The sequence below is a fragment of the Taurulus bubalis genome (assembly GCF_910589615.1).
Source record: "Taurulus bubalis genome assembly, chromosome: 11".
Classification (NCBI taxonomy): Eukaryota; Metazoa; Chordata; class Actinopteri; order Perciformes; family Cottidae; genus Taurulus; species Taurulus bubalis.
In genome coordinates, this window is record NC_136599.1 from 9842982 (window position 1) to 9870048 (window position 27067).

Below are 27067 nucleotides of genomic sequence, written 5' to 3' on the forward strand. Positions count from 1 at the left end.
TACTGGATATAACTCCAAATCTGAGTGCGCAGAATGGAATGGGAGGAAGAGCGAGAGAGGCCGTGCCTGGACGAGAGACGTGGCCAGGTGATGACAGTTTGTGAAGCGCAGTGAGGATACAGCAGTTTCACACTCGAGACGTATAACGCCGGCCTGCTGATGCGTAGAGAGACTTCAGTCTGCAGTGTAGCTGCTTCACCAAAAATACATGGGAATTGGTCCATAACATTAGGTTTCATGATCAAAGATGGTTTGTCTAAGTTCTTATCCATGTTCTCTCTCTCTGTCTCTCGCTCTGTCTCTCACTCTGTCTCTGACGCAGCAAAAAAAGTCTCACCAACAAAGCATAGTTATCAAAACCGGTCAGGTGTTGCCGACAATGAAGACAGTTTGCCTGACAGTTGTGTAACAGGGGGCCCCTCCACTCCTGTTTAGGGTAGGAGGGGCATTTGACGATGTTAATGTGGTCGAAATCATGACTGAAAGTCATGCCAATTAGATTTTAGTAATGCAAGATAGTCGATATGAAACAAAAAGGAATGACTGGTTGAATCTTTGTATTGTACAGCTAAATATAATTGAAATTCAACAACATTTCAATAACGAAATTTGAAAGGTTCTCATTGCTTTACGTATAAAAAGATCCTGACATTCAGGCACTTGTAAATGAGGAAACAGTAAAAAAAAAAAATCAAAAGTATTCATGTTTTACATATAGCTAGAAAAACCCAGTATGACCTGGAGTACAGTAAAGCCCAAACAAACTGAGGTTTAATCCTCATAATGACAAAGTATTTTAAGATAAAAGAAAAGTGCAGTACAGATTGTAAAATGGGAACAAAATGCATAACTGTGATATGTATGTCTTTAAAAGTGAAACTAATTCCAAAGTAACAGAGAAAATGAAAACCTGTATATTTTAAAGTGACTTTTCGATTTGTATGTGCATGTTTAATGTGAGGTCACTTATCTTTTTTTAATTTCAAAAAGCGGTACAAAATTATGCCTTAATGATCCATCCAGCTACAATTTTGACAAATTGGAAATTAAAAAAATAATGAGATCAAATCTTCTGTTCTAATGGAAATATGTTTCCAGCTAATAAATGGCCACTATGAATCCCTTTTTTCTGCTGATGCAACATAATAATAATCAGTGGATTATCCTTTTACAAGAAATTCTGCAACGTTTTTGCCCTCAAGGGGTCTGATTCTTTACGCCTCATGGTTCACAGTTCTAACTACAGAAATTCATTCTGCTGTTAACTGATTAAAATGCCACACACAAACCTGTACAAACATATCTAAACATAGACTGAAAAGCTTTATTTATACTCACACTGGGCACCGTAGCTATACTCTATTCACTGTGCCCTGCATTATACTCCAAAGCAAACTGAATGTACTGTAAAAGACACCGAGTGTAAACCATATATATGCCCATAGGGGAACTGGTAAAGGCCATAAAGTAACACAATGCCGATGATTGTAATTATTCGTAAACTTTATTGCTTTAGTACAAGCCCTGTAAAGAAATAAGTCAAGTATTACATGCATTATAAAAACAAAGGTTTAATATCATGTAAACAATTTGATTTGGCTGCAAAATATATAATTCAATAAAGATGTTTAAGACCTCCTGTTTCTAAAGCATTTAAAAGCGAATTTGCGTTCTGTGTATAATCCCTAGAGATGTAAATAGTGCTTTTATCAATTAACTTTTTGTGACAGTCATGTGATCGCACGCGCTTGCATATCAAGTTACAATAATTCAGAGGTGTACAAGCAAGCGCAGCAACCACGGCCATGATTACTCCATTTTCTGGCGCACGCTCCTAGCGCCATCTTCACTACAGCGATAAACTTAAGAAGTGGACGCAGTCATCATGACGCCACCTGTTGGTTTGGGGACTGCCATGCGTACTGCGCTTTATGGTCTATTTGACTCTAAATGGGACCATCTAAATGAACATCATGCTGTATTGAAGAAGACTTGAAACTAGCGAATGAGACCACAAAATCATGTTTACAATGTTTACTGAGGGAATAAATCAAGTGAGAAGTCGGGTCATTTTCTTATAGACTTATACAATCAGACTTCTTTTTGCAACCAGAGGAGTCGCCCCCTGCTGGTCAGTAGAGAGAATGCAACTGTTAAGGCGTTTCCTAATGGCTTCACTCAACAGAACCGGAGGTTGCCGCCTGGTTATAGCCAGTGCTGAAAATATCTTTGTATCTTTAGAGGAATGTTGTGTTTCTCCTCATGGCCCAGCGGCATGTGTTCCTTAATCAGAGGCGGCTGCGGAGCAGGGGTAGGAAACGTCCCCAACCACAGCACGATAAAATGTTCAAAATAATCATACACCCAAAGTACACCAGCCTCAGCTGGCCTCCAAAGTGATGTTGTTTTGTGTTTCTCTGCCAGCAGACAGCTGTGGCTATCAGTGGCGCGCTTCAGCTTCTAAGTGTTTCTTACAACCCAGAAGCAGCAAATCCTGCATTACTGATTTGTCTCAAAATAAATGTAATATTGAAGTTAATCCAAATCAAACCAACTTCGATCTATTCACATAATTGATGTACACTGACATCCTATTTCCCAGGTGCATAAGCTGTACACTTCATACTGCATGTATATACAATGAATCACATCTAAAGCTTATTGTAAAATAAGATATCTGTACAGAAGAAAAAATACAAAAAGCTACTAAATTTATAAACCAATCCGTCATTTCACTTTACTCTATCTTTAATATTACATACTGCATTAAGTTGTATCCCATGTTTTTGCGTCTTTCTGTTTCTGATCTGAGACTAAGACAATGAGACCTGTTTGGTTTGTTTAATAAGCATCGCTGCCGTCTCAGTGGTTTCTAATATGTACTCCATACAGTTGGCCTATAACTCATAAAATTTCAGCATGGGCCTCCTTGAATTCGTGGACAAAATGACAGATCAACCCAAAAAGCTCCTGAGAGTCTTGATCCGCCGGTTCACCGAATTTAACCTTGACAGGAGGAAAACAAGATCAGCCACTTAGAAAATTAAAACATTTTGTCCGACAGCATTTACACATTCTGAGACCTTTTGATCTTTATGAAAAACATTTCATATATTACATATATTACAATCCCTTTCATAAGTTATCTGGCGCCTGGGTCATGCAAATTCTTCACACAATGGTCTTTTGATATAATCACCTCATATACTGCTTCAGCATGCAATCTATTCCTTGAGTGCACTTATACAACAAGGTAGACATGCACTGCTGAATTAATACTTACCCTTAGGTGGTTTAGGGTCGCTGGCAAAAAAAATATGTCCGTAATTCTCAAGTCAAACTTTATCAGAAAGGGTCACAGTGGCTAAGTGCACTAATTGGCTCATTGCATGCTGTTGACTAAGCAGGTTGAAGTTAAGGCTCAAGCTATTCTTTACTTCTTATTATGTTCGGGTTAGGGTTGCCATTTTCACAGTTTTTGTGTGATTCTTTTTCTTTTTTTGGGCAGCCATCCTTACCATAAACCCTCCCCTAACACCATGTAAACATTAGAGTGCATAGCATCAGTGGTTCTGCTGTTCAATTGCGAGTTACACTCACTTACCACAGCCTACAGTCTATTAACTTGCAGCAGTGTACTAGCCATCTGGCATTCTAGGACATAACTTTGATTGTTGCTGCATGGATGGGCTGGTAGACTGTCAAAAAAATCAATAATGTTTTTACCGGCCTTCCAACCCCTCCTTATCTGCCTTCTCCGTGTGCCTGACATTTGGGGGGCTCATGAGAGTGTGCTGCATGTGTCTTCTAGTTAAAGTCTTAACTGTTCTTAAGTCAGTAAAGGTCTAATTTTTCAAGTTGCGTTACAATTTGTTCGTTTATTGGCAATACAAAAAAACATAATGAATCAAAAAAGATATAAAAAGTGAAATGTTACACTGTTACCTGTTAATACTTTTTAAACTCATGCATCCAAAATAACAACTACAAAAAAGGGCCTAAAAAAGCACCACCAATTTCCATGAGCGTCTTCTATCTTTAATAACTGTGTATGTTTGCTATTCAAGGGCATCATTATGAATGATCCTCATGACAAGTGACTAAATATGACACCTTATTCCTCCAATTCTACACGATTAAAACAGTGTGCCCACACAGTGAAATCAGGGGAGGAGGGGATGTATGCAGGTGGGCTGGGGACTAAGAATGAGGCTGTGTCCATCTTTAAATGCTTGGTCTGATTTAGTTTAAACTTGGAAGAGTGATGCTTGATGGCGTTGGTGCTGCTCTGGTATTCAAAGACGACAGAATAGATTGATAGGAATATGCTCAAATTTGAAAAACTATATTTCAAACACAATTGTTCGCAGTAAGAAAAATAATGTGAAATATTCAGTGAGTTAAATATGTCCACTGGTCTTACTTTTGTTTAAACATGCAAGAATAATGGTACATTTTGTCACTGCTGCCTAATGATTAAAAACAACTCATGGCCTGAAGGGGACACTACAGTTAAAGGTCAAATTGTTCCATTTTAAAAGGCCACAGCCACTAGACCATTTTCAATAATACATGGAGGAATGATTTATGTTAAGAATAATAAGAAATAATACTGAAATATTAAGGATGTATCGTGGTATCTTTCACTAAAGGAATATCTTGACATTTTGGGAAATACGCTTACTTGGGTGAAGATCCCTTCCTCAGAGGATTGTCTAGTTCATACTCTGCAAGGTGTTTCCATGTGGTTTCAATGTACAGTATGCTTAAGCCAATCCAGTCTGGAGGGTAATAATGTTGGTAAATTATTCAATGACAGTTCCGCATGGCTTCACTCAACAGAACCGGAGGTTGCCGCCTGGTTAGCTTTATTAGCTTTCTTGCCAAGAGCTAGCGAAGAAGACACCACTCATATTCATATAAAGACTGGAAACTTGAGGAAGCAGCACAATAGACCAGGTCAAGGAATTTCTCCAGCTCACAAATGTAAAAGCTATGGGTTTATGGGAATTATGTACCAAACTACTTTCTGGAGCTGTTTCCCCTGTTTCCAGTATTTATGAAAAGCTAAGCTAACCAGCTACTAGCTGAAGCTTTATATTTACTGTACATCTCACCAATACACATTTGTACCGAAATATCTAACTCTTACAAAAAAATACGTACATTACCCCTTGTTGATTTCTCCTATAAAATCTTCACCAGTCACAAAGGTGAGATGCAGATAAAGAGAGTTTGGAAAGGATGCTTAAGGGTTGAGACAATGTTGGGCATGAAAACAAGGCTGTAAAATTAAGTATGGAAAAGATATCCCACTTGTATTTTGTGCACTCACTGCATAGCATTGACTGTGTTCAGTGCCCTCCCCCTTGTCTTACTTGTGTACGAGTTGTGAAAAAGGATTTTGAAACACAGGGATCTAATTGTGGGCTTAATATAACCTAGTTCCCTACCAGTCTTAAAGCTCACAACTCACAGTATAATATCTCAGTGCTCAAACACAGTGGGAAGGGTAATTGGACTCTCTATGATGATGGATTGCCCATATAGATATGGGAAAGGCGAGAAAATAGGCATTGCTTTTGTATTGATTGTTTTTGGTGGGTACTTATATATAAAAAAGACATAGCACCTGTTAAGATGTCAAAAGTAGGCTTGAGCTCAATGAACCTAGTCTAACCAAGTTGGTGAGCAAAAGAAATGTCCTCCTTTATAAATGATGTAATGAAAAAATACACAGGGACCAGTACCTCCACTAAATCTGATCTGGTGACAGGAATTTTCTTTAGGAGAGATCTGATGTCAATACAAATTCTTAAAGGCAAGTCTCAGTCAAACTCATTACGGAATATAATAATGTTTGTTCTCAGAGTCCAAGTCAAAACCATAGAGCACTGAAATAATAGTGCAAGTATGAATTCATTAATTGTAACATATATTACAAATATATTTAAAATTAGATCTCAATAATTGCAAACATGATTATTCCAAATATTAACTACTTTTCCACAAACGCAATAAACCAAAGAATGTTGTGGTGTGAGTCCTGTTGGGCTAATACATTGTTAGATCACTCATTGATGTGACATCGCACAGTCAAGGGTCAGGATGAAGAAATTATCCAAAGGAGTAAATATAGAGTATTTCAAGGCAACAAATCAGTGATGTTTGCTGTTAAATGATGTGCAGGCCAGCTAACCACTACAGATGCATTATATCCCGGTGTAAGCCCTTAACGACACCTATTGGAGAGAAAAGTTTCCTCAGAGACTTCTTCCTTGTGAAATGATGCACTTTCCCAGTGTGGGTGGGGAGATAGTGTAAGATGACAAATAACTAAAGAGGGCCATCTAGACACTACTGGAACAGAGAACTATCTGTCTGTGAGGCTGTACAAAAAAGATATTGAAATAATAACTCATGGATTACCAGTATGACAGAGTAGAGTCTCTTCATCTCCTCACATGTCTTCGTCAGTGCAGAGAGATCCATGTTATATTTTTCAATTGAAGCCTGGGGTATAAAGAAAAGCACAATGAAGTCTGGGTGAGTTGTTTCATTCATTCCGTCAATCGTTGCTCAAACTTTACTGCTATAGCTCTTATGGGTCAAACCCTGCATAGCCTACATTGCATGTGTGTGTGTATATATATATATATATATATATATATATATATATATATATATATATATATATATATATATATATATATATATATATACATATATAATCATCTCAGTGTCATTCATAAAATATTTTCCTTGCTTCTTTGTAAATAATCCACGATTGAAATTCTGATTAAAATGCTTCAACAGCAACACCTGCAGGACAGGCAAGAAAGTGGTGGTGGAAGACAGAGGAGGACGTACTCATGCTGTCCTCCCTTAGGGCGGTACCTCTTACATTAATTAAATGGAGCCCTTTTTTCTTTTCATGCCAATCTGTGATTGTCTAAAACAAAATGCTGGACATCCGCCCCTGGGGTCATTACCAATCAACAACCAGAATGCAATAGGGACATTGCCTTGGTCCGATGTTGATTTCTAAATGTAATTTTCAATTCTTCACCTCTGTATTGTGTGTGATAAACTGGCAGTAACGGGATAACTCCGAGTAGCATTGAATTACAACATCGTCAAAATGTCTTAATAATTTGTTGCCCTTTTGATCGAGCAAGTTACTTGCATTAGCCAACGCAACCGTTAGCTTGTTGTAGCATCCCTAAAGGATCTGTGTAGCAGTCCGTTGCCCATATCAAGATCCCGCCCCTAGGGGAGCTAACCGGGGCAGCACGTTAGACTACTTGCACGCCGCCGTGGTCTCGCCGTGGGTCCAGCCTGGACAACTGACAGCGAGGCCCGAGGCTGGGCCAGCAGAGCTGACCTCTCCATTCTCTGAGGCTGCCGCGCACCGGGCAGCCTATTTATATGTGTGTACAGTATGTATGTATGTATGTATGTATGCCTCCGGCCTCGCCGTTAGCCGTCCAAGCTCGACCCATGGCGGGACTAGCGTGGCGTGCGACTGATTGCTGCAGTTTACTGAATCTAGTGACACATTCGGCTACACACACATGGATCATTCCCACATAGATCCTGCAGAGATAGTTTTTATGAAAAGTAGAGAATAATAATAATTGTGTTCATGTAGAACTTTTCAAGCTTAAGCATTAAGTGCTTTCTAGATTCAAAATAGAAAGCCATGTTAAAAAAGATCAAAATCCTGAGTGGCAGTGATGCTCAATGACAGGCAGCAATGTGCCAATAGAGAAGAGAAGAAGAGCACTATTTGCTGAAGACAAAGCCGATAGTAAACAATTAATTTTCACAAGAAGCAATGTAATCAATACTGTTTGTTTTCCAAGAAGACACATTGGTTGTTTTAAATGAATACATTAATAAATAATAAACACTACTACTACTTCACCTTCAGGTCTTTGGAGAAGTTTAGGTGATGAACTCCAGCATTTGTCTTCTTGTACGTTTTTTTATACTGAATGACTTTCTGCAGTTCATTCTTCAGGACTGATGCAAAACACACACACACACACACACACACACACACACACACACACGCACACACACACACACACACACACACACACACACACACACACACACACCTTGGTTACCATCCATCATATTCAACCACTGAAGCAAATAGCTGTTTCCTGTGTGATCCTGTGAGGTGACGTATTTGTGCTTGTTGCGACTGCTTAAAGTCATCATCGAGACAATATGTTGTATACAATTACAGAAAGATCTAGTAAATGTTGCCTTGGCACATAAAAAGTTAGGGTCAGTATTACAGTGATCTCAGCAAATGTGCGACAGTCTTTGGACCCAGTAGTAAAATGTGATCTCCTCACCATCTACTTCTGCGGTCAGGCCTTTGATGGAAGCTATCCAACAACGAGAGAAACAAAAGCAGTGGCGTAGACAGAAAATACACATTTCACTCAACAGACCTCAATTGAAAAGTAACACACTGATTCTTTTTTTTCCTTCAGCTTTGACCAAATCTTGATTAGCAAATACCTCCTGGGACAGTTTCAAATTCTGCCAACTCCTGGGTAAAAGTGGCCAGGCTCGGTTCATGCAACATGATCTGTTCCACAAGGGCATGGAGCAAGGTGAACTTCTTGTCTTTCCCACGGAGCTGGGTGAGCTGGAGAGGGAGAAAACACAGAGTTGGAAAAAAAGGGCACGGCTTGTACAAACAAATTAAAACGCCTGCCATTGGGGAAAAGTAGCCAGGTGGCCTTTGTCACATTGTAATGCACGATTCCATCATATACACTTATCTCAATTATTGCATATTTTACTGAGTTTGCCTTCATGTAGTGTCTTATTGTAAAGGATAATTAACCCTCTTGTGCATTTCAGCCCACACGTAGCTGTCATGTTGCTGAGCAGGACGTTCTAAGACATCATATTTATTTTGATTTCATATAAATATGATTTGGGGCATCTGACATTAAGTTTGCATGATTGATGATGAAAAAAAGCATTCTAGGACATTTTAAACTTCAAAAATGACATTCTGTCTACATTTTTCTCATGCTGTTGCTTTGACATCATTGCTTGTTTTAGTGTGTTTGCTTCTGAGAGATGGCTCTGTAAATCAAGAAAATGTATTAATGGTGTTCATTCATTAAGGCTTCCTTTATTAGAATTCAAAATGAATGACCCTACAATGAAGTAGCCGGCTGGACTTAAATAATTGGCTGTTTTTGGCACTTATGGAGGGCTCTGCAAAAAGGTCTAGATGGAATGGTTCATTAAATGTAAAATGTGGGTGATAATAAATATTAGCAAAAATAGATATTTAATTGGATTTACATTTAGATAAATATCTATATCAATAAATGTCTATAAAAGATTATCTGTTTGGAGTAAAAAAAAAGTCAAATGAAACATTCACGAGTACCTTTGGTCGACCTCACTTACCCTGTAATAGGCATTCAGGCTTTTTCTAGATTATATTGTTTACCGATTTAAGGCCTCAGCCAGTCTCCAAGGACTACATGCACAAGAAATGCAGCAAGCATACTCAGAAAATAAAATAAAAACAAGAACCAAAAGATGATCTGAGATAACCTCGATGCTTCTTCCTTTTTTAAAAAGCAATCAGCCATTCATTTGATGAGAGCATGTTTCCAGCAGCAACAGTTTACTATTCTCAATTAGACCCCTCTGAGGGAGCACAAGGCCTCGGCTTCATTAAAGTGAGCGAAGGACATTGTCCAGTGGGAAAGAGGCTTAACTCTCAGCACCACAGTGAATACTCATATCTCAAAAAAGCTATTTTTTGTTTCTTTTAAATAAACCAGAAAACTGGCTCAGACATTTGTGTCATGAAAAGATCCTCTGACTGACTGCAGTTAATGATGGTTTACTTATAAGAGATTCGGCCACGGGTTTAATTTCTCCTGTGACGCCAGGTAGCGACACAAACACAAGATTGTCAGAAGGACAGTGTCAAAGACCTGAGTGAACTTGAGCAAAAAGGAAAGTTGCAAAGAAGCCCTGCTGTGTATATCAATGAGTAGTCTTATTAGCTTTGTGCTGCAACTCTATCAAAGGTCAGGCAACAGTGGTAGAGTCCTACTTTACTTAAGGAGGAGAGGCAGAATCCCTTGGCCTTTTCCTTCCTGCCGTTCTCGTTGAGGTAATTGCCAATGGCGAGGAGGTACTCCAGCACCGAAACAAATGACCCGCAGTTGTTCAACTGCGTGCACATTCTGATCTTCTGGTTAATCAGCTGAAAGACAAACACAGAGGCACAGAGCAAAATCATTTTGTTCTGTGATCCAACCGCATGCAGGTACTTTCATTCAGAGGGCCTGTTAGTGCTGGCAAAAATAACTCAAGGCTTCAGTATTTTAAATTATCAAGATTAACAGCAATCTCAACACCTCATTTGACCTCATACAATGAATAATTAGAGCTTTGTTGTTTGGCCAAGATCATTATTTGGTATGTAATTGTGTCAAGTACAAATATCCCTCTAGAATATCGCACAATTTCCCTGCACAACCAGTTCTGCACAGCTCCTGTTGAATATGGATAGAAATTATACCAAAAAGAAAATAAAGTGGGATTTTAGGTTTTGCCAATGATGTGCTGGAGGAAGAATACGTTGATGCTGTGGGAATCATAGTCCTTGACAAAGAGTCAGCTCGTCAAAACACCAGCCAGCAACAACACTCCCACCATATGCTCCTATTTTAAGAATAACTTCCCAAAACCTGGAAGTGGGACAGTCTCAATTACACAGAAGAGGAAGCAGATATCCAGTTACATGTATCTACTGGCTTTGCAGAGAACCATCTGTACCACCGTAGAAAACTATTATAGTTTGTAATGAAACGGCTCAGCCCAACGTCATGTAACCTGTTTTCAGCAGGTCTTCTGATGTGGCATTGGCGTTAAATCAAAAGGTATACGTGCAACTATGGCAGAACAGTGTGTAAGTTCTTCACTTATCTCTTGGTATGTGACAACTGTATATAAAACAAATATTATTTGAGTGTTTTATATAACAATTCCTATTTTCTCTCTCTGTAAAATGTTTAAATATTTTGGATGATTCATCTTGAACTTAAATTCCTGTATATACGTTTGTCCAATCAAATGTGGTTTGGGCTAGCTAGCTAACCACTCTGATCATGTAATGCTTGTGCGTCATGGCCGTGCATGGTCTTAGCTAGCAGAGCAATATCACATGAGGAGGGGATGTGTGTGTTCTCAGTTGGCAGAAACTCTATTGCTCTAATTTATTCACTTCTCCTTCATCCACCTCCTGATCTAACAAACCCATTCAAGCCCCAATCGGGACCATCTCATCCCCAGAATGGGAGACGGTTCTAGATGGTTCTATGGAAAAGCTCAGGGAAGCAGCTGCGCACTGATCAGAGGTGGGGGACGTTTACCACTAAACAGTAAGCCTCCATCCTTGACGTCTTTGTTCTTGTAAATTCCAAAAGTATTGTTGAAAATACTTCCGTCAAAGCATACTATAACAATATTGTCTTATTCAAGTAAGTTTTCTAGTGCTGTGTCTGTCTTCTTCGCAAACTGGTACATTTGTTATTTTGTCAGCCCATTTTATACTCAAAAAGACATGGCACAAATGTAAGATTTCTGCTTTTTCAAAAGTGTTTTCAAAAGTACTTTTCAGTTAACAAGAGAAAAGACTCAATAAAAACCAACTAGTTGGTTTGGCAAATGCAAATCAACTTCCCCACCTCTGTTATAGACCAGTGCATCCCCGCTTCCCCGGATGTTTCCTCTGGGACACCCAGTAACGGGGCGAGGTGGAAGCCGGTCTGCAGCCCTGTGTCTCACGACGGCTCCATGAGCTGCTTTAGTGATCCAATCAGATCTGAAGGGTTTGATTTAAATCCCTCCCGTGACTATATGCCAGCCACATTTTCCATTTATCTCTGAAATACTTTACATTAAAGAAGCTAAAGATACTTTTGTTTCTCATTTTGACTTCAGTTAGAAAAGGGAGGAGCGGTTGAAAACTCTACATATAGTTTTACCATTCACTACTTTACATCCATCACAGCTTCAGGGGTTGTCTCCCTGTCTACTGCATCACTGGCTTTGGTTCTGTGTCTTTGCCTTTCCTATTTATATTTGGAAACGGCGGCACACCAAGCACAGCAAACCGTTTAAAGAAGAAGCCAGGGCCACAATGCAGAATACAACCTGACATCTTGGCAGTGAGACGAAGCACCAACAAGCACATCATAGGCGAGAAACATCCACTCAGGTGGCGACTTCTCCATTTCCTCTTTCTAAAGCCTCTATGTACGTCAGGTGACGAGTAAATCCTCCTTAATGTTTTTGCCTTAAGAAGTCTGTCATGTTAGAGAATTGAGGGATTTAGAGTATTCTGCAATAGAGAGGGCTCTCACCTCTTCATGCTTGTACACATTGCATTGTGATACGCTCCGGATTGTATCTTGGATAGTAATATATTTTTGTTACAGATTACTGGCATGAAGATCAAAAATGACCTTTTTGGAAATACATCTCAGATACAATGCAGCAGAAAGAGAAACAACATCAAAAAGAAAAAGCAGAGAGTAAATTGAAGTTTAATGACATTGCTAATCTTTTTTTGTTGAGTCATCTCTACCAGCACTCAATATGTTTCTCTCTGTGTTTTAGACAAAGAAAAAGTACTGCAAGAGTCAATGGATTACAGTGCCATCATTCTTATCCATTGTTTCTTTTCGTTCTCAAACAGTCAGCAGACAAGAGATTAGGACTGAAGCACTGATGTAGAAAGGAACAGAGGCTTGAGAGAATCGCATAAAAAAAAAGCCAAGGGGCTGGGAGGTATTCTTGTCTGACTGCAGTATCTTCACACCCTGCAGTCCTCGCTGCTAATATACAAGCCGCTGTCAGTGTTAACAATTAGTCTGATGTCAATGTACAGATACTCACGTTTGGCTGTATGTGTATGTAACAGTTAATACAAATAAAAATATATGACTAAATAGTAACTTGATGTATTTTCTTCATCACATTTTATCTGTATTAATTTCAGACTTGCTTGTCTTTGAAGAGGGTCCAGAAGTTTGTTGAATGAAGTTAAATTCATGATTTTTTTTCACAGCTCTCCCCAGTGAGTACCCCAAAGTGGGTGGTTATTGGGTTTCTGATAAAGATAAAAACGTTGTATTTTTTGCACCACCTACAGAAAAATGGGACTTGATTTGATTAAGATCCATCTTTTCTTCTCCTTCAAATTAAGAGAGGTGTCTTAAAGTGCTTCTCGTGCCTTTCTGTTTTGAGACTCTTAACTATCCAGCAAATAGAACAGAAACTACAGAAAGCTTTTATGTAATAATGCCAGTTTTTCCCCAGATGTTCTTTCCATTTATGTCGAAAGCCACGATGTATCTGAACATTACCATTTGCATGACGGAATAAATTTGGTTTTATCCCTTTTCATCGTGTAGGAATGGAACAGACTATAAAACAGCTCAACTTCTGATTCGACCTTTGATTTTGCTTCATAGGTGATTGTGTGTAGACTCACAGGCTGCAGATCGTTCATGCAGATCGGAAGCTCTCTCAGAGTCAGCAGCAGGTCGAGCTGTGTGCTCAGACAGGGGATGTTGCACATCTGTAGCAGAGAGAAAATGTGAGTTTAATAAGATAAGTTGGTTTTCAAAAGAGAGCGCAATTATCGCATTAACACACAAGCATGCGATTACTCGTAATTCTCTAAAAAAGCAGCGCTGCGTGGAGATCAAGTTGTTGGGACGGCTGCAGCTTGTACTCACACCCTCAAGTCCTTTGGCGTTATTACCTCAGGCAAAAGTGGAGTGCTACAGGCCTGTCGACAGGCTGATTTAACAAAGAAACTGAAGGCTTGACACCTTGAAACGATTGGCTGAGCTGCCTAGTCGACCTTTGAGTCGGTGCTAACCTCTCATAAATCATTCCACATTGTCAGGCCGTCTCGCTCATGCTCAGGCACCATCTCCCAAAAGCCAAAGGGCACTTGGTCTGACGGATAGTTAAGGAGGGGTATTAGGATTAGTGTTCAGAATCGAGACCATGTAATCATTTGGCTATTTCTAAAAATATATGTCATTCTCCACCTACTCGAGCACCGTGATTCTCGTCTTGACATATTTTTCCGACACTTAAATTTCTAACGCAAGTTTAACAGATCATGCTGCTTCCATGCCAAGGTATCTTATCATCTTATCTCCGGGGCAAATAATGAGTTCACATATTTTGAGTTTCAAGCAGCATTACTTTTCTGACTTTAACTCTGTAATCAGGAACTCCCATGTTCACCAAATTTAAGATTTAAAAAATATATACAATCTTCTCTCCACACAGGATTTAAGTTCCCTGAGACATCATGATGGGCATGATTTAAGAACATACAACGACCTCAGATATAGTATAGCGCAACACACTCTCCCTCTGCAGAGCATTATTAGGATTTGATTTATCTTAGTGCTCCCACACTAATATGCTTTTAGTCTTCTTTATTGTGAGAACATTTGTTTCCAGATGTCACTCTTGTATTCTCAGCACACATCCTGAGAGCAAAGTGATTATTCAGAACTGTTGGACAGAAAATCTGACCATTTTCTACCGTCTAAGAAAACAAGACATTAGCAGCCATGCTAGCAGCTCTGTGAGGCTGTGCATTAGCACGGTGATGCTAACATGCTGATGTTTAGCCGGTATGTTTTCCATGTTCATCATCTTAGTTTAGCGTGTTAGCATCCTAACATTTGCTAATTAGCAATAAACAGCAAGTAAAGCTGAGGCTGATGGAAATGTTACTGATTTGCTGGTATGTGGTCATAAACCAAAGTATTGGACACATTAAAGGTTTGATATGATGATGGCATGAGATGAAAAGTCAGGATTGCCAAAGGTACTACATTTCATCCTGACTTTGTGTACCAAACTTTATGGCAACCCATTCAGCATTTATTGGGACATTTCACTAAAATCTGTCAGGGATCACTTCAGTCAGAATGATCCATCCTCTGGGGAGCATGAATGTCTGCAGAAGATTTCATGTGGATCCTACAAATATTTGTTAAGATATTTCGGTCAGAACCAAAATGGTGATTCAACCAACAGATCAACTGTCAGAACAACATTTCCATTAATGGAACCTTTATCGCTAAAAAGTAGTCATGCAAATCACCAGCAGACACATGCTGGTGATTTGAGGTCACTTCACGACTACAGTTGACTATCCCATGTATCAAGTGGAGGACACGTTTGTCTCATAATGTCATAATGATGCTGAAAATTGTGGAAATGTGATGATTTACAAAGAATGTGTCAGCCCTTTCATTTGCTTTAATAATTGAATGGGTGTTCGGGGGGAAATGAGTGGAATTACTGAAAATTACTGAACATTAGAATTTGAAAAGAAAAACTCAAAGGAGGGAACAATCCCCTCTAATCTTAGGAGTTTCAAATGATTTCAGTTGCTATTAAGTGCAATATTTGAATACCTGCTTTAGTTGACGGCAGTAAATAAGAGTAATAAGTATGTTGTATTTTTAGTGGCATTCAGACTGACTGCAGTCTAGCAGAGAAGGCTTGTGTACATGAAGCTTCCATAAGCGAAGCCGCCCTGTCTTTAACATGTGAAATGCCTTTTAACGGGTGTCAAATGTTCCTTAAAGGCACTGTGGGTTGATCCTGCTGTTGATCTGTTACCCCTCCTGCAGCTTTTAGCCAAGTGCACATGAGTCAGATGACTGTTAGGCATGCTGGGAGGTGATAACCAGATGAATGGTAAGAACTTGTCATGGCAACCACAGTGTGTGAATGAGGAGGCAGGTGAATGTCTCCTCAACAAGCTCTTCTTAAAGAACCTGCATGGTTCATGGCGTCAATCCAAAGGAAAATACAATCTTAATTCTGGTAATCATAGTTCTAGTTAATATAGGGAACGAAAAACTGTACCTCCATCATGTACTGGTCCACAATATGCAGCTCTGCCACAGGTCCTTTGTGTGATTTGTACATTTCCACATCACTCAACGTGGGGATGTACCTTAATAAACATAAAAGCAAATATAACAGTATCATTAATCTTGTTAGATGCCAAACTAGTTGAAACACTTAAAGGCCCTTTCTCACTCATTTGATTTGCTGTTATCATCAAAATACTGATTAAAGCCCCTTATGGGTCAATATCAGGAAGGACGGGCAGGAAGGACATTATCATCCCAGGGTTAAGAATAAACTAATATAATCAAGCAAAAAAGAAAGAAGAAAAAAACTTTCCTTCCAGAGTGATGTCTGTAAGAGCCATAGTTAATATTTAGCGCTGTGAGAAAAGAGTGCATGTTGAACATGTGTGCTGGTCTGCTGTAGTTGTAGTTATGGATTGGATTTATACTGCTTGAATACACTTAATAGGCTATGTTAATAAAATCCCTATTGTATGTTAGGTACCTCTAGGCTTTTATTTTAGTGATTGTACTACAACCAGTGTGCGAAATATAGCAAATCTCTTGCTAATTAACACCTAAGGCTCCCTGATGATGTTGAAAGCTATAAATATAGGCTGATAAACATACAAAACACGTCAGAAAATAACTCTTTCTAATTTTAAGCTTCTCCTACCTAAAATAGGTAGGAGACTACCTAGCATCATGCCGAACACAACTCCCATGGAAAAATCCCAATAGAGCCCCTCTCCTCCAGTTGGGGATGTTTTAATATATATTTCTATCTCACACATTTTCCAATTTTGACCCTTTCCTCTTTATGTCATCACATGTTCTTTAGCTGGATTAGATTTCTGGTGACGTGATTAAAAGCCAAGTAGCGCTGACGGTCCCCGTCAACTTCTGTAAAACAAATGGCAAAACGCTAATGGGAGCGGCTAATTTGCTCGCTTGCACTGGATTTGAACCCTGCTCATCTTAAATTGGACTTCCTCTTCCTGTCATTGCTGCGCATTCTGACCTCAAACCAAAGGCATTCACTTTTTCATGAGCCAGGCTATGTGCCACTGGAGTAGCACCGGCCATTAATATTGCACCACCTAGCATCAAGCATATGCCACAGCGCATTAAAATATATATTATATTTTCATGGAATAAATAAAATCCTCCACAAAGTACATTAGATCACTTTGCCTTCCAGGAGGTCAGCATCTAAAGCCACTGACTAAACTGCAAGTAAGAGTCAGGAAGTGTTTTACCTATTTCCAGTGTTATATTCCCAGGGGCATGTCAATAGTTTCCATCTCCACAAATAACCAGAGATAAAAAATGTATTAGTAAGCTGCTCTGGTAAAAGGTTCTGGCATCTGCTCTTTAGTATTAGAACACTGTAAAGACGGATATACAAACCTTTCACATTGGCCTGACTGTACTATGCACTCACATCCCTTAATGATTTGCTAAGCTGCTAGTTTTTCAGAGGTTTTGTCTCTGCCAATGAAAACACGCATCAACCGCTTGTGAACTTGGACGCAAATAAAGTCATTCACCTCTCGGCTTCAGTTGTGACACGATCGGGAATGAATACAAATCAGCGTTTTTTTGGCACAAAGTCATACCTCCTCAGAGAGGTGATTTGCTCATCAGACAGGCCTCCATCTTCCTCGTTAACAATGAACAGTTTGTCCTTCAGCTCTCCCGCTTGCACTGGAAAACTTTTGAGGAAAATGTCTAGAAGAACAAGAGATTGAAAAATGTCAACAGACGCAATAGTACATGAAAGCTTTCCTCTTGACGAATAGTCTTCTCATCCTGCGATGAAATGACTCAAAAAAACATTCTGAAAACAAAGGATCTTTGCTTAATTACTTTCCCCAAAATGCCTAAGGGAAATGCACAATTTAGCATTTTATCAAGTCAAAGCTGCTTTAATTTTTTTTTTGTTATACAGAAAATGCCTCTGCATAATTCAGAAGCTGTGAGAAGCATTCATTAGGAGCCAGTTTCAGGAATTTCAAGACATGTATGTAAAATACACAGACACTCGAGCATTGATTGTGTATATCACATGCAATTTTATTTCATTAAGTTGTGATGTTGTATATCAAGTAGTAATAAATATTTGTGGTCAAAACTTTTTCCTGAAGTGGAGCTTTGGATTTGTGGCACTGAAAACATTTCCCTTTAATTTAAAATACTGTGTAAGAAATGTAAAATAAATACTTTGGTATTATGTAAAAAATAAATATTGTCCATATTCATATGAGAGGATAGATACCAGAGTAGTATCCATTCAACTTTCAGCAAGATGTCAAACTATTACTTTACCTGTCCATAAAGTCTGGCTTCCAACATATCCAATCTTACAGAATCAGAATCACAAAACTGATTGAAAATATACTCATGACAAATTGAATAAAAATAATCACGTTGAATATTAAGTAGTAATCAACACGTCTCTAAATCCTTGTTAAAGACCGGAGACTGTAATTCCCTTGCCAGAACCAACAAAGTCTTTTGTGACACGTTTTTTAAATGAGGAAACACAACATCAAATATCACCAACAAGGTTGAGCACTACCAGTGTTCTCGAGGGTGACGGATAGGCGCCCGGCCTAAAAAGACACAATCAAGCCCCTTTGGCCTGATTGGCACTCAGACAAACTGGGCATTGCCCTGGCAAATTAGAGTATAGACATGAGTGAGTGTCCCACTGGGCGTGGGAAGCCACAGGTGTACTTCTAATTAGAAGTGCCACATTTCCAGTCATTAAAAATGCTGCATGCACAGGGCCTCTCAAGGTAAAAAAAAAAAAAAAAAAAAAAAGGTGTTTGAACACACAATCTTAACATAAATGTCCTGATCTGAACTGCATGATCATACAACATCACAATGGTATCACCTAGAAATGGAAAGATTCACTCAACTACTGAACAAGCACTGTTCTGCGTTTTGGCCATTGCAAACTTGGGTTACGGCCAATGCATCTGTGCTTTTTGTAACCATTAAACAGAAGTTACCGTATTTGGACACAGACACTGTATATGGCTCTGGTAGCGGTAGTGACCTGTCAATTACAGTAAGTCCGCCCTAAAGCATACTCCACCCTGTGGTCTATTTTACTCAAATGGAAGCATAATTTAAGAACAAAAAAATCAGGCTCTATTTAAGAAGACTTGAAACTAGCGATTGAGTTCATAAACATATTTTCACAATGCTTACTGAGGTAATAATGAGGTAATAAAGTCAAGTGAGAAGAAGGGTAATTTTCTATAGACTTGCATACAATCTGACTTCTTTTTTAAACCAGAGGAGTCGCCCCCTGTTGGTCAGTAGAGAGAATGCAAGTAAGTCAAAAGACACTTCCGCATTGTCATCACTGTCAGAATCGGAGTTCAACCACCTGGCGCTGTAACATGGCGGACTCTGTGAAGAGGACCCACTCCCTATGTAGAAATGAAGGGCTCAATGTACGCTACCGAAAACACAACAATTATTAGTTTCAGGTGATTATACACTAATGTTATTAATGATATATACAATCTTTGCTCACAGATCCTTACAGGTGATTGGTGACTGATTTAATCATTTGGTGGCCAGTTGCGTTAGAGAATCCCACCACACAGACATCCAAACTTTGTATCTCTTTAATCTGCTCTGTAGGTATTTTTCTAAAGAATGCAATCAAAAAAATCAATATGACCTACAATCTTGTTGTCAAAAGTCTTTTGAATTTCTGTCGAGCACTTAAATTACTCGCTAATACACTTGCTTGCCCACAAGGATCAAGTTGATTATCAGAGGAAACTACAGTACAATAGTAATACAGCCACCTGCTCACGCTGTATAACTCAATCTGCCTCAGTGTGTAACAGCAAACAACAGCATGTTGTAAAAGTAGCTGTAGACGCCGTAAGACTTCCAGCTTTATATCTGACGCTAATTAACAGTTCTGAGTGTGTTTGTTAATTATTGATCCCTTTGCGATATCATCTGCTGAGCTGTTGCTATCTTTGTAAAATAAAAAAATAAAGTAAATATTTTGCATGCATACTGGCTCCCAGTAATGGGATCAGATGGATAAATAATGTGGCAAAGAATGGAATATGAGCTGAATAAACAGCACAAATTTAGGCAGGTTTTTGGTGACAAGCATGCAAACAAGCGAAGGGAGGGGCATGTGAGAGTCTGTGGAGGATGCCAAGAGATAGAGAGGAGAGAAAGAGGTCCTTTTAACCAATTTTGTTTCTTCATATGTGGCTTCAATGAGATCTGAATCCTGGGGGGGATTCATCAATAGAACTTGTGTGAGCAATTTGTGCTACTTTATACTTCACTACAATTCAGAGGAAAATGTTTCACTTTTTACTCCCCTGATTTTACTGATGTTACTAGCAAAGAAGATTTTACTTACAAAACATATGAGCTCATAAAACATAATGAAGCGTTACATGAATAGGCTAAGTAGTTTATAACATGTTTAAAATTAGCTTCACCTTGACAAGCTACAACCAGAATATGCTGTTTACACGTTAATGCAGCAGTAATAATATTCCAATAATTGAATATACAATAGTGTATGTAAATGTGCCATTTTTCTGTATTATGAAAACATTTACTTTTGATAGTTTAAGTACAGTTTGGTGATAATATTTAGATGATATTTCCAATGTAATGGATCTAAATACTTCCTCTGACACTGCTTAAATGTCACTTTCTTTATCAGAGTTAATACGACCAAAGTAGGAGAGACAGTGAGACGCAGCGTTTCCCTTGTTCTTCAAATGTCTGCGTTTTTCTAAAGCTTGCAACAGAAAGATGCACGGCCTTGGGTTGCCTGCAAGCTGCCATCGTGCAGCTCCTGCTCCTGACACAGGTTTCCAGGTCAGGGAGGAGCACAAACTCAGAATGCTGCGATATTCTTTATCAGGACAGGAAATCGCTGTAGCTGTCGCTCAGATCCCCTATCTATATTTCATGAACCTGTGAACTCTAATTATGTTGCCGGCCTGCACACTCACACTGACTCCACTTAGCAGCCCACCACCACCACCACATCTGTATCACTTCACAGTGTCTGTGCTTGTTGGAAGAGATGTGAAAGGAAGTTTCTGAGATATTCTCCCCTAGCTTGGGTCTTGAAATATACAAGCCACGTACACACAGTTAATCAAAAGCAAAAAGCCATTAGAAGAGGCGTAGAATATATTCCACTTCACAATAAGCTCTGCTAGTTACAAGGGCAGTTGTGGCACAGCAGGATTGGTGACACACTGCCCCCTGCTGGCACACAGGAGGAACAGCCATCTGTCATTGAGGCTTCTCAACCATTGTTTTAAAAGAGCATTTATAGGCCCTTCCTAAAGTAGTTATCAGTCCAGCTTCCTCTTAACCGGACATATAAAGTCTAATTAACACTAAAACTTCTTCTGCATATATCCTGGTTAATCTTTCTATGTGGCGCTTCCCTCTGCTGGGTTTTATTTCACACCACAACCTCCAGAATGCCTTTTCATCACAACATGAAATTAATTAATTAATTAATTAATTAATTAGGTATATTTTGGTTGGAAAATCTAATCTGATCTATTGTGGCGGACAATATTCATTCACAATTGACTTTACCTCGATACTCAGTCACTTATTAATTGTTGAGCTACTCACTGAAGTTGTGTGCAATCTTCTGGTTGAGCATAATTTGCTGGGTGTTGCTCGGCTCAGCCACACCAAACGTCCCCAGATCTTTAACGGCAAATTGCTCGTATAAGCGCGTTGTGTCGATTTCAATCCTCCCGGTGCTTTCCTGTATCCAAAACGATTTTGCAATCTGCCAAGAAACAAATTAATTCTGGACTGAGACAACTCCATTGTGAGAGGAAATCAATGTGAGCATTACAAAAGAGCAACACTAGGGAAGCAATAACGTGACAGACAAAACAAAGAATAATTCACAACAATGATGCAATATGAGGAATAATGAAGCGAAACCAAATTGAAACTGACCTTTCAGTGTTTACCACAATAATAACACATTGCATTTAAATATGAACAAGTTCCACTAATGAGACATTTTGTACGGTTTCTACGTGAATGTAAAAAGAAAGTAATTTTGTTCTGAAGAATAAAGTTTTAACTGTGACAGTTACCTTCTCTTTGCCAACTACGTCCCAGTGGAAAACCTTGGTTCTAGGTTTTCTTAAATTCATCGCAAATTTGAAGGGTAAAGGTGGTGGTAGTGGGACACTCGGGGGGGAAGGCCCTATTACAACTGATGCACCTGACCCATGGTTAAGAGACTGTGGGACTGTGGAAGAGGGTGTGACGCTACTATTGGAGGGCGAGGGTTGAGGGAAAGTGGACGTCGATAAGGAAAAGACATCAGGGGTGGTTGGCGATGGGATGGGAGACGAAATACCAGGCCTGATGACATCAGTGTTCTTAGTGCTGCGAGGTTTGGGAGTAGGCTTTGCATTATCTGCAGGATAAGTCGTGTTGCTGCCAACCAGTTCACCACTTGACTCAAGCTCTGAGTTGGTGTCCTCTGCGTATTCAGCTATGCTGAGATGTCGTAGACCCTTCATTTCCGCAAACGTGTGTTCGTCCTTGGACTTCCTCTTCCAGTCTGAACACAGTCTGTCGATGGCCTCGACCCAAGCATCTCGCTCCATCTGGACAGATCCAGGGGCAGTTGCTTGATCTGGTAAAGGGACCCGGAACCTGCAATAAATCAACAAAAGTTAGCTCAACTTCCCTCATTAGCTAACTGGTAACTAACACTCAAGGCCTATTTCCTCACTCAAACAAAGAAGCAGGGCTCTCAGAGAGCGCTAACCTCCGCCAATGTCATGCGCTATGTCTCGTAAGGTCAACCATGGGGAAAGATCATTTCTGTATCCACTTCAGGATTCAATAATTCCTTCTTGGCCAATGCAACACCCTTCCACAAAGTTCCATGAAAATAGGGACAGCAGTTTTCTCAAAGTCCTGCTCTGAAACAACTGAAAACATAACCTCCTCAGCAGAATGCATTGCAGAATAGAAATTACACAAATTACACACTTTTAAGAGGCTGTGGGTGAATTTGAAAAAAAAACAGCTGCTTTGAATAGCTGTTTGCTGTTTGTTTCCACATCTTAATAATCCTCACTCACTGGTACTCATTTTTGTGGGTGATCAGTGTGAACGCGTCGGAGCTGTTAGGTTTCTGTACACTGGTGTTGCCGTCTGACAGATGGATCACGATGGACAAGGGCACCGAGGACGTCACCTCAGCGTCAGCGGGGCCTCGGCGCCTGAAGGGGATCAGTGTTAGCTGATCTGGGTGGAGCTGGACCTCATATCTGGAACAAGATGGAGAAGGTAATGAAAGCAACAGGACCTGAGCAAAGTCTCAATTTGTCACTACATTCCAACGGTATTCTGTATGTATTAAAACGTATACTGATTTTCATGTATTGATTTTATACTTGGAATCCATGTATTTTATTGTTCTGTAGCATTGTCCACCAATACTGGATTTCTGAGGCCGATACTGATAGAGACATCTGGGATAAAAATATCTAATAACTTGTGGAATAGCGGAGTAATGGTGACACTTGTTTCTAAATGACATCATACCTTGTTTGGCATTTCTGTAATTATTACTTAGTTAATTATTGTGGACATATTCTGTGACCTTAACAAGCCTGCTGTTTCGGCCTCTTTCCAGTTTGTACACTAAGGCAAGCTTGTCGCCTGCTGGGTCAAGCTTCATAGTGTAAAGAGATGAGAGTGATATAAATAATATAATAATAAATAATATAAATCCTCTCAACTTCAAGCAAGAAATCAAATAAGCATATTTCAAAATATATCAAACTATATAAAGAATATTATACCAGACAAATTAGAGTGTCTCAGAACATGTCTTTTAATTTTGTTACTGTTATGGTGTGAAGACAAAACAACTTCACAACTTCACAGACCTGATTAAATATATTTACAGAGTTTGTAACTAAGAATGTGAGTGAGAACCTGTGGCTATAAATAATTTCTTATCGCTAATATTTGTTTTACAATAGCAGCTTTATAAAAATAAGGACACATGCGTACTTCACCCATCTGAAGGACGCCAGGCCGCCCCGGTGCAGCAACAAGACGCCTTCCTGAAGTCTCTGTGATGCTTGAGGCTGCTGACGTGTTTCTGCATTGTCACTGTATATGTTCCCATAAATGACCTGATTCACAAGCTTCATCATCTGAGAATCAGAGGAGAAAAGTCCCAATGTAAACATCGATAACAAAACAGAAAAGAAGAACCAGACTTTCCTCCTCATAGCACAGTTAAGGGCAGGGCAATATATCAATGTTACATCGATAATGTGAGACAAGTAAAATATATTGTGATTCTTGATTTTCTCATATCTCCCTGCCGTAGTAAATTATTTGATGGTAAATGACATGTTTAAGTGTACACACTAAGTATATATCACCTTGTGTTTGTCCTCCAATGAAGTGGCCTCCAATTCATAATCATGATGTCCTTTAAAGGAAATGTTGAACTTAGAACCCACTCCATCGTCACAACTTTTGACAGTGGAGAAGGGAAGTTGTCGTTTGATGATGCCTTTCTCAATACTGCACAGCATTTTGGTCTTGAAATCGATCTGTGTTTGTCACAAAGAAAGGGTTTTAGTTTGTGTCTGAGCGCACATCTACTGTAACACAGTACAAATTATCATATTTGCTCTTCTGACTTGTGTAGCTATGCTAGCATACTGATCCACCCACAAATATCTCAAAAACCATTGGATGGATTTCCATGAAAGTTTTTACAGACATTTGTGGTCCCCAGAGGATGAATCCTACTGACGTTGTTGGTCCCCAGACTTGTCCTCTTTAAATTGGGTTCACATGTTCATGTCCCCCTCATGATGAATTGTAATCACTTTGATGATCAATTAGTTTTTTACAGTGCACCGTATTGGGTACATTGTAATTAGTCCAATACTTTGATTTATAACCATTTACCTGTAAAACAAGTGACATTCCAATCAGCCACAGTTGTACTTTAGTACAATTTAGTGCAAATTAGCAAATGCTATCATGCCAATACCCTCAACTAAAATGGTACACATTATATCTGTTATGCGTCTTGTTAGCATTGCTGTGAGCCTTTTAGCCTGCTGAACCTCATAGCTGTACAATTAGCTTCACAGAGCTGCTAACATGGCTTAATGATCATAATCATATTTGGTTGTTGTTTTAACTCACCTGAAGAACCCTCTTCTGCCATCTGTAGTGGCTATGTTTGTGAACACTGAAGTTGTACTGTTTGGGTTGTGGTTCCTGCAACAACAGCCAAAAAAAACAAATGTCAGACATGAATACCGAATGGTAAAACAAGAAGTAGCGTCATAAGGGCACCATCCTTTGTCCTGTATCTATTTCCTGCTGAGGCATATTCTAAATGCTGCTACATTCCTTCCAAAAAAAAAAATTACACCTGGCTCAATCAAACTGGCCACAGACCGATTTATTTTTAAAACCGACTCAGCAGGCTGAGCAGGTCATGAACAACAACATTTACCAGACAAGTTTCCTCCAAAGTTCCCAAGCAGGTCATTCACAAAGCAATATAAATTGTAAATGATATATTTAAACGGATTACACGTCAATGTAGCAGAGAGCCAGATGAGGCGATTGGTGCCACTCTCTTTGATCTGTTGTTTAGACGGGGAAGGTTGTAAACACGTCATCCCTGTTTTAAAGTCCACAACTTGACTGATTTGGTTTATTCTTATTGCTTTCATATTGTTTTCAACAACTGTTTCCAGGGAAGTAGTAGAAAAGTAACACCATACTCAAAATCAGGTTGAACTCTTGGTTTAAAATGCTCATACCTCTTCAGCCACTGTCTCCGGTTTGAACAGCTGCTTCCCGTCCTGTTCCATCCTGGCCTGGTTCAGAGCATCCTCGATGGACAATTCTCCGCTCTTCACCTTTTTCATGATGCTCAGCTGCCTCTCATTGCTCAACTGAAAGCACAACAAGGTGCATGTTCTTTCTTTAAGAAGTCATTTCTATTGTGAACTAAGCATATGGAATGGGAACAATTCTGGTTAGTATTCCTTCTTGAGGGCTTTTACGCTTTTTACATTTAGCTGTCATTCAGTATTTTGCCTCAGTAATATTTCACTAAATCTTCTATTAATTATGTGTGGAGGTTGATAAGAGAGACCAGATGTTTCAGGCTCAGCTCACTGGAATTGTAAAAAGGAACCACTGCGTTTCAAAGTGCAATCAGCATCTGCATCTTTCAGATACATGCAGTTACAGGAACATACTTCCTTAAATTAGTCATTATCTATCACAGTTCTGAGGTGGTTTGTTTAGGGAAATTTCAAACAGTCAGTCAGGTTGAATTGAGGAAGTAAGACATTCTTTAAGCGACTCCCATAAACCCAAACCTTATTTCCTCTTGCTGCACAGCCGTTTTGCAGAAGCAATGGTTGTAAACTTTCATAGTAAAGTAGGACTTTTGCTACTAAAATGACTTACTGCTTGATGCTTGCTCCCTTGTATATGAATATACAGTATAGTTTATGAACTAAAATCTTACCTGTGGCAAGTCCTCGGTGTGTCGGTCCAATCTGGATGGATTCTCCTTCTTCTTTGATCCTAAATTTTGCATCATAACTGTTTCGTTTTCACATGAAAATCCATGCAGCCTCTCAGTCCATCAAACCAGTCCTCTTTTAAGGCTAAGATGTGAAAGATACTTTCCTTTTCTTTTTGTCATGCAAGACCTAAAATAGAAATCTGCTTCTCTCCCCGGGGAAAAACAGTGCTGTGATTTGTGTCGGTCTGTCTAGGGCCGCCCTCTTTCTGCTCAAGGTTCACTTCTTCGAGGTAGTAAGGCAGGTAGAGGCAGTTTGGCCACACCCACTGCAGAGAAGCAAACATTTCCAGTTAGTTTGCGTGTCTCCACATGCAGGACAATGCAATGATTATCTGCTGCTCAACCTGTTTAACCCAGGAGAGAGCGTTGAGAAACCTGCAGCCGTTTCCATTAACAATACAATATTAAATACAGTAATGCAATGTGTACCTCTCGTGTA

General features: G+C 39.4%; 1 protein-coding gene across 1 annotated transcript; it reads right to left on the reverse strand.

The window, feature by feature from the left end:
• Nucleotides 1-1492: 1492 nt before the first annotated feature.
• LOC306743963 (uncharacterized protein) lies at nt 1493-26678 on the reverse strand. The gene is made up of 17 exons (XM_079226523.1): nt 26569-26678; nt 25850-25984; nt 25221-25295; nt 24440-24613; nt 24060-24205; nt 23120-23308; nt 22115-22685; nt 21633-21795; nt 17588-17699; nt 15979-16069; nt 13562-13648; nt 10112-10264; nt 8539-8668; nt 8370-8402; nt 7928-8025; nt 6430-6513; nt 1493-3006 (listed from the first exon to the last, which is right to left on the reverse strand). Exons 1-17 carry the CDS (start codon nt 26641-26643, stop codon nt 2905-2907), a joined length of 2418 nt encoding a protein of 805 aa, XP_079082649.1. The 5' UTR covers nt 26644-26678; the 3' UTR covers nt 1493-2904.
• Nucleotides 26679-27067: the final 389 nt, after the last annotated feature.